At 38.7% G+C, this 10,000-nt stretch overlaps 1 protein-coding gene across 5 annotated transcripts in view; it reads left to right on the top strand.

The window, feature by feature from the left end:
- RtGEF (Rho-type guanine nucleotide exchange factor) overlaps positions 1–10,000 on the top strand; it is a 44,420-nt gene that overhangs the window by 15,465 nt on the left and 18,955 nt on the right. For 3 of the 5 annotated variants that reach the window (XM_043018857.2, XM_043018860.2, XM_086544806.1), the window contains exons 2-10: positions 90–212; positions 484–610; positions 1,543–1,723; positions 1,872–2,090; positions 2,646–2,844; positions 3,033–3,257; positions 4,016–4,094; positions 4,234–4,388; positions 9,004–9,096. In XM_043018857.2, the coding sequence (XP_042874791.1) occupies positions 144–212; positions 484–610; positions 1,543–1,723; positions 1,872–2,090; positions 2,646–2,844; positions 3,033–3,257; positions 4,016–4,094; positions 4,234–4,388; positions 9,004–9,096 (1,347 nt within the window). In that variant the 5' untranslated portion in view covers positions 90–143. Of the gene's footprint in view, positions 1–89; positions 213–483; positions 611–1,542; positions 1,724–1,871; positions 2,091–2,645; positions 2,845–3,032; positions 3,258–4,015; positions 4,095–4,233; positions 7,443–7,812; positions 7,898–9,003; positions 9,097–10,000 lie in introns of all 5 variants that reach the window. The other 2 variants (XM_086544803.1, XM_086544805.1) reach the window with 1 other exon arrangement.

Raw genomic sequence — 10,000 nt, 5'->3', positions numbered from 1 at the left:
AGATTTATGTATGTTTTTGGATACTGCTGTACATTATATAATTCTGACACATGATGTTAATTGAGTTTTTTTTTTCTTTCTTTTTGCAGTGTATGAATGTGAGAATAGTAAATTAGAGTTGTGTATCAGCACGGCTGTTGATAATGTCGTCTGAAAATGGAATCCTGCTGGTTGAAGCCCTGTACTCCTTCAAGGGGAAAAATAACGATGAGGTGAGTAATCTCTTTTCATTTCTCTGCAAATACGAAATCAAGATAAAGTTTGCTGTATGATAAATTCATAAAGCTTTTCCAGATATATTTTTTTATTAGAAGATGAAATCCATATTGCCCTGTTTCATTATTAGTCACTTATCATGTGTATTTGCACCGTTCTCTGGTTGACTGTTTCCCTAAAATATATTAATCTTATTCAATAATATGCTTTGCCAGTGCAAGTTTATACTGAATACATTCAATATATTTGTTTGTTCTTGTATTGCAGCTATGCTTCAGGAAGGGTGACATAATCACAGTAACACAGCGTGAGGAAGGAGGCTGGTGGGAAGGAACACTAGATGACAAAACAGGATGGTTTCCTTCAAATTATACCAAGGAGCACAAGCCACCAGGTGAGGCAGAGATTGTTTTTTATTTTGACATTTATTAAGTGCTCCTTTCTATAAATCTGATCAGTTGCTGAAGTGAAACAAGAAGAGCTTTATGTGTCGTACATATTTGTTTCTTTCTTTTTAAGAGATATTGCTTTGGTAATTTTTGTTTTGATGAATTGCACTCTTGGTAGGATTTTGCTGGTTTTATTTATTATTATTATTTTTTTTTTTTTTTTTTTGGGGGGTATTTCCTAAAATGCCCATAGATAGACACATTTTTGAGATAGAAGAAAATAACAAGTGGATGATTCAGAAGTTCAGGTATTTGTTAAATTACTATAAAAATTCTTTTGATTCAGAAGCAAGTTTTCAAAAGAATGTAGCATGATGTCAAGGTCTAAAAATGCTTTGTCTGGCTCTTGCATAACTGGTTTTGGCAAGGCGAGCTGTTGATGTCACATACCCATAGTTTGGCTTAGAGCAGGTGTCTTAAATCCCTGCGATTAGATGGCAGTACAGTTCAGGACAGATAACTGAACCCTGATTTTAGATAAAGTTGATTTATGTGGGTGACAAGGAGCATCACCAGCACTGTAGGAAGCAGGCCTAAGTATCAGTTGATGTGGTCTGTCATGAGATAAGAAACTCTTTTGCCAGGAGGCCCATGGAAGAAATGGAGACATAGAGGGGGGGTTGGCTCTTATGTGAATGGGGTATTACTGGGTATTGAATTATTCATAAAGAAAATAAGACAAAAGTATGAATTGGGTCAGTCTAATGCCCCTCAATGAACAGGTCGAATTAATTGTAATAAATCATAGAGGGAGTGATAGTTTCATCAATGACACAGATTTTGAGAATCTAAGGAATAAGTTTATTTATTTGTAGTGTTGCATGCACAAGCTCATATGGCAATTTCATGATATTTTTTGTTTTTTTTTCTGTTTCAGACGGTGGATCAGTATCACCACTGCATGGGGAGAGCGATCTCATTAGTCCACAACATTCCCAACAGCAACAGATATATCGTAACTTAGTTTTGAAAGACATACTGGACTCAGAGAGAACTCATGTAGCAGACCTGCAGAATCTTCATGCAACCCACCTAACAGCTTTACACAAATCTGAATTGTAAGTTTCATGTGTGTGTGTGTGTGTGTGTGTGTGTGTGTGCCTGTGTCTTAATGAGTATGTATATATGAATGTTGATATTATTTGAATGTTGGTAAAAAAGAAAGAAAATAAAGTTCACTAAATAGTGCTTTTCTAATCATTCCAGGTTATCAGAAGCAGAATATAAGCAACTGGTAGGCAACCTAGAAGAGGTTATTGCAACGCATACAAATTTAGTCACCTGTCTCGAGGAGCAGAGCGAGAGGCCCTCCAGAGACCAACGCATTGGGGGGGCTTTCCTCACCATGGCCCCACAACTGCAAGGGGTGCACAAGATGTACTGCACCAACCATCCGCGAGCCGTCTGCATACTGGAAAAATTCAAGTTAGTGTTGTCTGTTAGGGGCGTCATCCTGTAGAGGGGAGGGGGTTGAAAGAAAAGAAATTAGAAATGATTGTACCTTAAACTGATTTGATTAAGTTTCTTTCTATATTACTTCTTTATGTGCTTGCAATATGTGAGAAAAAATGAGAGGAAAAAGAGGAAAGTGAAGAAGTACTTCAGATGACCTTGCATCTTGTGCATGATCAGGCTAGAATTTTGAGCCTTCGCTGTCTGATGTTGATGAATCTGCATTAGGACTTATTGAATCAGTGTCATGGTACTCCTAAGATTAACTACGTTAGACTTATTGCTGGTTTAGCAAAGGAACTAGATTATACAGTTGAGCAACAGGTGGATTAGTGAAGATCATCCTAAATATATATATATAGATAAGTAGATAGATAGATATATTACAAAAGTGTATAAGAGGATCTCTAAAACCATTGGTGATTAAAGAAAGACCAAAGCCATTTTGTCTTGGAGAAAATTACTATACTACATCTTATAAAATGCACGACTTCTCTTATTATTACAGTTTCCATTTCATTTTTGCAGAGATGAACTAAATAGCTTTATGGAATGTCAAGGGGCATTCAAGCCAGGCATCATGGTGTTAACAACAGCACTGAGCAAGCCCTTCAGACGTCTAGACAAGTACGCTGGGATGCTGCAAGAATATGAACGGCACTTGGACGAAGGGCACCCAGACAGGGGAGACACTCAGAGATCGTCCCATGTGTACAAGGAACTTGCGGTTGGTGCCATAATGGAGATTAGATTTTTTTAATCATATATACTTTGAAGATTTATGAAATATTTCAGGATCTATAACAGGATTAAATAAAGAAAAAAAATTCTCTTGTATACTCACAAATTAGCATAAGTCCATTATACTGTCATAAGGTAGAGGATGCAGAGATCATAGCCTTGTCATATCCACAGTCCACCTGCGGGGCCATTAGACGGCAAAAGGAGCTGGAGCTGGAAGTCGTCACTGGGAGGGTCCACGGGTGGGAGGGCGGCGACTCCCTAGGGACGCTAGGGGAAGTGGTGAGGATGGGGTCGGTTGCACTCCTGCCAGACCACCGAGATCGATACTTAGTGCTGTTTCCCGTGACGCTGGTCATGCTCTCTGTCTCGCCCAGAATGAGTGCCTTTATCTTCGAGGTGAGAGGGAAGAGGAGAGGGATTGGGAGATCACTTGATTTTTTTATTTTTTTTTATTTCTGTCATTTTTCTTTCTTTCCATTTTTCTTTTTTTCCTTTTCTTTAATTTTCTTTTTTTTTTCTTTAATTTTCTTTTTCTTTTTTCATTATTTTTCTTTCTTTATTTACTTTTCTTTTTTTCTTTTTTCTCCTTGTCACTGTTGATGTTTATATTTGATGAGCTATTTTTTTCATATATTGTGTAGATTGCATCTAAAATGAATTAAGAAAAAAAAAGAGCTCTTGTGATCATTGACTCCACATCCCAGCTTAAGCATCTTAGATTGAAATAAAAAGAAATATATATATATATATATATATATATATATATATCTATATATATATATTTATATGTGTATATATATATAATATATATATAATATATATATATATATATATATATATATATATATAATATATCTCTATATTTATATATATATTATATATATATATATATATATATATAATATATATATATTATATATATATATATATATATATATATTATATATATATATACATACATACATATACATACATATATACATATACATAAACAAATACATATGTACATATACATATACATATATTTATAATTATACATATATGTGTATTTATACATATATATCACCAGACTTTATTTTGTTTATTTTTGACGTATAGAGAAGCTATCACTTGATTATGTCACATCTAAATAGCCTTGTAATTTTTTTTTCCAGGGAAGTTATCCATTAAGCAGTATCCAGGTCACCAAACTAGAAGATGGAGACCATTACAAAAATGCCTTTGAGGTCTCAGGTGAGATTTCTCTTACAATAACATGAGAAAGCGGTTGAAATTGGCTTTGTTTAGTTTTTAAGTTCTTATTTTTTCATGGAAATCTACATATTCAGATTAATTTGCCATTCTCCGATTGACAAGAGTTTTTGAATGGCAGGTCCGATGGCAGACCGGATAGTCGCCGTCTGCCAGACCAAGGAGGACCAGCACCTGTGGGTCGACACCCTCGCCCAACAGTGCCGTATGGCCAGAGCCTCCAACTTCACCCCTCACAAACCCTCGCTAACCTCTCCCCCTGTACCCCCAGCTCATGTAAGTGTATCATCTAGTAGTTACAGATGTGATGTCCAGCCTAGTATGCCTGAGTTCTATACATGCATGTCTTGTGGCTTAATGTGGAATCCGTCTGGTGGAGAGTGTGCCGTGGGTGTGGAAGTGAATGGTGGTGGTGTTGATAGTCCTTATGATTCCTCTCTGCGAGATAGATTTTGTCAGTGTAGAGTATCCAGCACAAGATGTGATTCAGTTAGTCCTTCCCCCTTAGTCCCCCAGCAGAATTTAACGCACCTCCCCAGCGAAACCTTTTATATCAGCCGACCATATGCCATCCTAACTAAATACTTCAGTAACCTATATAGAAGAAAGATTATAACCAAAAAATTATTAAGAACGTTAGCTGGTGATAAAGAAGATGAAGACGTCATGCATCTGGTCCAGTTGCGTAGACACAGAACAGAGTGCTCAATCATAACCGGGGGTTTGTCTAGTGATGAGTCTGACGATGAACCCAGCACTTTAAAGTTAAAAGATGACCAGTGCTCCGATGTGGAATCTACCACAAGTGGTTCATCTAGTGATGATGGGTATTGGGTAGGGGAAGATCCAAGAGACAAGGCGGGTATCTTCTCCCCAATGCCCAAGAAAAAGGAGTACCCACAGGTCAAGAGCTCTGCCATTTCCAGCACTACCTCAAGCAATCTTCAAAGGTGGAGGTATCAGCGAAGTGGTGTCGACAAGAGGTTTAATAACAGTTCCATTTCAAGCTCTGGAGAATCGGGTGTATCCACAGATGGCAGCAACCCTTACGGATATGTCAGATATTACAATCCTGATGATTCTAGTCTTGGGTCCCCACAGATGGTGGAGGGTGATTACAGCCATGGTTCTGCTCAGCGCTTCACATTCACAAAGCCATTCAGTGCTGCTTATGAAGAGTTTGAGCTGTTCTCAAAAATGGATAAAAGTTCTTCTTGTGAAGGCCCCTATTATAGCACCGCACATGGTATTGCCCCGCTAGCAGTATCAGAGTTGTCGTATGAAGGCGACACAAGGGAAGATGAGGACCACAACTTTAAGCATCCTCTGAATGATGAAGATCTTGATAACAAGACCCTCCTGTCATCCTCGCAAAGTTACCCTCAGTGCTTTGTCGGTGGTAATATGTACAAGCCAGAATATTCTCCTGCAACATATCTTACCTACCCTCATACAGGTATCACATACAGATCCATACCCCTTATTGCAGGGAATGCACCAGCTGAAACCGAGGAGAGAACGTTCACTGCCAATAAAGAACTACATTCATCGACTCTTAATATTCCAGCTACACCAATAATCCTACCCAATGTGATTCCAGGTGAATCAGATGAGGAGCTCTCAGAAAGCACTCCTAATATTTGCAACAGAACCATATATGGAGGATCTCTATCTTCTGTGGATGTGCCAGCCTTTGAGAGTAAAGGGGAAGAACCAGTAAAGAAGTTTCCATTTAAGATTAAGCCAGATGTGGCTTATTACATGTCATCATGCAGTGGTGATGAGATGGGGGATGACAGGAGTGATTATTATGAAAATCAGAGAAATCAAAAATCTTTGGCCTTGTCTTTGTCTCGCAGCGAGCCAAACCTACTTCAGAGAATACCCTCATTACAAGAGTCCAAAGATTCAAATACTTTCACAAGTCATTTTGTCCAGTTTGTGCACAATGTGGAAAATCCTGCCAAAGTCTGCAGCTGTGAATCACACAGCCACAGGTCATCAGATTCTGGCCTTGCAGATGTTTTGCATCACTTGGAGAGCTGTCCATTACGAAGTGAAACCCCAGGGTTAGGGCGAGGCTCTAGCATATCCCGCTGCTCGCATTCCTCCCAGTTTTCCAGTATCAAGTCTCCAAGAAGCATATCTTCCTGCCAAATACGTCCCATTACTCCAGACTGTGGTGTAGACAATGACAGCTTGCTCCTCTCGCCCATGATGACGCCTCGCACCTCAGCCCCTGTGACATATTCAATGGATTCATTTTCTTCCCTACCAGACTCAGTTACCTTGCATCACTCAACATCAGCACAAGACCTGTTATGCACAACATATTCAGAGTCCACTAATGATGAATCAGTTTTTCGTTCAGGATTATATGCACACTGGTGGATGAAGGCCAGTGTTTGCCCAAAGGTTTTACAACTAGAAAAATCCAAGAGAGACTATTTGAGGTTCCGAGGTGAAAAGAAGCCTGAAGTGCCCCCAAAACCCAAATTCCTGAAACCTTCATATCATACCCGAAGAGGGGGGGCTCTGACCAGACCTGCTGCTAGGTCGGCTGCTACACAGACAAACTTTGGTAATGTCCATTCCCTAAATAAGATGTGCAGATCTATACCAAGTACAAGTATTGTAGCTACTGGAAGTGGGGAGTCTAAGCCCCAAGAAGTACAGTCAGTAAGGCCAAAGCATAAGATATCCTCAACTCACCTCAGCCCCCAGAGCTCAGTTAGCATCTCTCGTGACAGAAGTTTCGAGTCCCAAGCGTCACAAGTCTCTCAGGTAACGGTAATCCCAAGACTGGCAAGTCAGAGGGAAAACACATTCTCTGAGGTGCAGACGAATCAGCTGACATTACCCCAATTCAGCCTCACCACACCCAAGATGCAATCAAAGAATTCACAAGAGTCAAGCGGGACAAGTGCAACCTCATGCACGGAGCTCTCTAGTCTCCATAGTTTCAGTGAATCTTGTGACAGAGACGGGGATACCCTACACATTCGCGACTCCTCTGAAGGCTTAGATGTTGACTTCCAGCGTAGAGCTTCCTCCCATTCCTTGCATGTTGGTACCGGTTCTTCAGAAGCATTCAGATCCACTTTGTATTGCCAGCTTCAGCCTTTTCCACAAACTAGCGATCGGCAGTGCACCGAAGTGCAGCTACAAGTTCCCACAGCAGCGGCTTCAGGACTTGCCAGGGAGGGAGACGACGTTGCCAGGCCTAGCCTCCCTCCGAAGCCCCCCCACCTTCAGACATGGCCTATCCAGCGGTCCAAGAGCCTCCCAAAACTCCCCCTGTCGACCGTCTCTATCCACAGCCAAAGCAAGGTATCTTGGGTGAGGTTATCTGCAGGTCCCATAATGATAAAGGTCTCATTATGTATTTAAATTGCATTATATTGAAGTAATTTTTTTTTTTTTTTTTTTACTTTTTTTTTACTTGGCCTTGAAATGAGATCTATTATCCTTTGTAGACTTTCATAGTTCTTGACATACCCTTTTCTCTACATTGTCAATATATTTGGCTTTAGAGAAACAGTTCTGTTTGTTCTGTACAATTATTTTTACTACAGCCACTTTTATTATGGATAAAAGATTGCTTTTGTACAGTAATTACTCTTTGGTTATTGTTGATGTAATCATTATCAGTATTAATTTGCTAGGACGACCATTGTTTTAATTCTCTTCCTCATCTCAGGAATACTCCAGCTAGGTGTACCTTGGCTGCTCTTGTTGTATTTTGTCTGCTTGAGGGGCAGCAACTCTTTTCACTTGTCTTTGAGGTAAACCTTCCCACAAAGCAGTGTAGGTGGTGCTGTTTTGAGTGTTACCAGACTCACATAAAGCTACAAGAGTTCAAACAGTGAAGCTGTGAACATGATCCTATCTTCTCTTCAGCAAGAGAGATCTGGCAGACATTATCAGTTGCATATGAAGATTTTATCTGTAAATTATACTTCTAAATGTCTGTTAGACAAATCAAAATTTGAACCTTTACTGTTGCAGCTCTTGTTATGATGAATTTCCTCCTCTTTTTTTTTTTTCTTCTTTTTTTTTATGCTTTGCAAATTTCAACAGACGTTGTTACATCAGACTTATTGGCCAGGAATGATAAAACCTGGCTGTAGGGTTGATTTTGAGATTAACATCATAAGCAGTAGTTCAGTGATTGAATTTAGAGTTAATGTTGATATTTATTAACTTGTCTTGCATTTCTAATTTTTCACGGTTGTTGAAATGAAATTTCCAAAACGGTAAAGCAGAAGAGGATTGTTATTGTTACTCTGATTTAGAAAGTTAGAACATCAAATTGGAAATGACTTTGTAGAAGACTATGAAGCTCTTTCCACTTCTGACAAGACAGAGGCCAGTCCTAGAATAGGAGTTAGTGAAGTCCTTTCCTTTGTCCTTTTTCTCTCTCTCTTTCTCCTCCTTTTTGGGTGAACCTGCAGATACACGCTAGATACCTTGCTTCTGTAATGCTAAGATTTTCATAGGCTTTTGCATGCAATCAATAAGAGTTTAACCAGAGTTCTATTGCATTATCCAAATAAATGCCTTTAGAATATCCTGGTTTTTATGTAGTATGTGCATTAATCCTGTATGACACATTGCTAGGAGTAGTTTGACAAATATCAGCACTCAAGTAAAATGCTCTTGTAAGTATATTACTCACGTTTGCTTACTGTTTGATTAATATTGTTATAACATGTATTATCAAGAAATTATCTGGAACAATTGAATTCTCTGGCATTTAGTAATGCAAAATTTGATATATGTAAATGTAATGCAAAAGGGATATGATATTTGTCATAAGGAATCTGTTATAAAACTCATAATTTATGAGAACAAAATCTATGATACATAATACACTGTTTTATTTTAACAGAGCACGTCCTTAGTGCCACGACAGTCCAGTATCACAAGCATCACAAGTAACACTGAGTCACCTTCAAGGATCCAGCGTTGCACAGGGGGAAAGGTGAGAGTCAGAATAGCCATAGAACTAATTACATTCTTTGGTTTTATACGTACTGAATATTAGCACCCAAAAATAAGACATCAAGGTTCATAAGGAATTCAGAGGGTAATGTTGGCCCAGGGAAAGAAATAGACTTTGTAGAGATAGAGATAGAAGGCTACCTGGCCCAATAACCCCTTCTTACTTAACCCACACAGGACGGGTGGTACAGCATGTGTACCGCGCATTCAAAAGCCCAGTTGCCGGGCGGCACAGTATTGTGCCGGCCATTCAATTGATTTAGGCCTAATAATTCGAACGCCCCGGCATTTGGACATTCAAGGCTAGAATTCCCCCGTCGGGAATGGGTTAAGATCACAGGGTTGCCCAGGACACCTAAATGTAATGGAGACTTATACTTACTTAAAGATTTAGAAAATTTGAACCTCCAGTTTACAACAGGGATGCTGCATATGCATCATCATATACAATTAACTGTGATCCAACATGATCTGTTATGTATATAGAACCAAAATCCCTCCAACTTGTTTGTCCCCAGCTGCATTTAATGCCGTATTTTTCAGGTTTCATCAAGGCAGATTTTAGTCTAGATTTTACCCACTTTTATATTTGTGTTGCCCTCTCATATATACATCAAATATATACAACAAAGTGGAGTGTCAAAGCTCAAAATTTCTAGTTAGCCTTCAGAAATAGGTGAAAATGAGAAGAAATACAGAAACATGCAAATAAAATCCACACAATTACGTTCATATACATATATATAACTTGTTACATGAATTGTTCATGTTGGATGTTGTTTCTTGTTATAGGAATAAAGAGTATATGAATAAATAATAGAATGTAAACAATGATAACCATTTTTTTATTTTCATTTGTGAGTAAAGGAAATAAAAAAATACCT

The sequence above is a fragment of the Penaeus japonicus genome, unplaced genomic scaffold (assembly GCF_977035675.1).
Source record: "Penaeus japonicus unplaced genomic scaffold, GWHDUDI00000001_assembly GWHDUDI00000015, whole genome shotgun sequence".
In the NCBI taxonomy this organism is placed as follows: domain Eukaryota; kingdom Metazoa; phylum Arthropoda; class Malacostraca; order Decapoda; family Penaeidae; genus Penaeus; species Penaeus japonicus.
The sequence above is the reverse complement of the archived record's forward strand: the minus strand, read 5'-3'. Positions and strand labels throughout refer to the sequence as shown.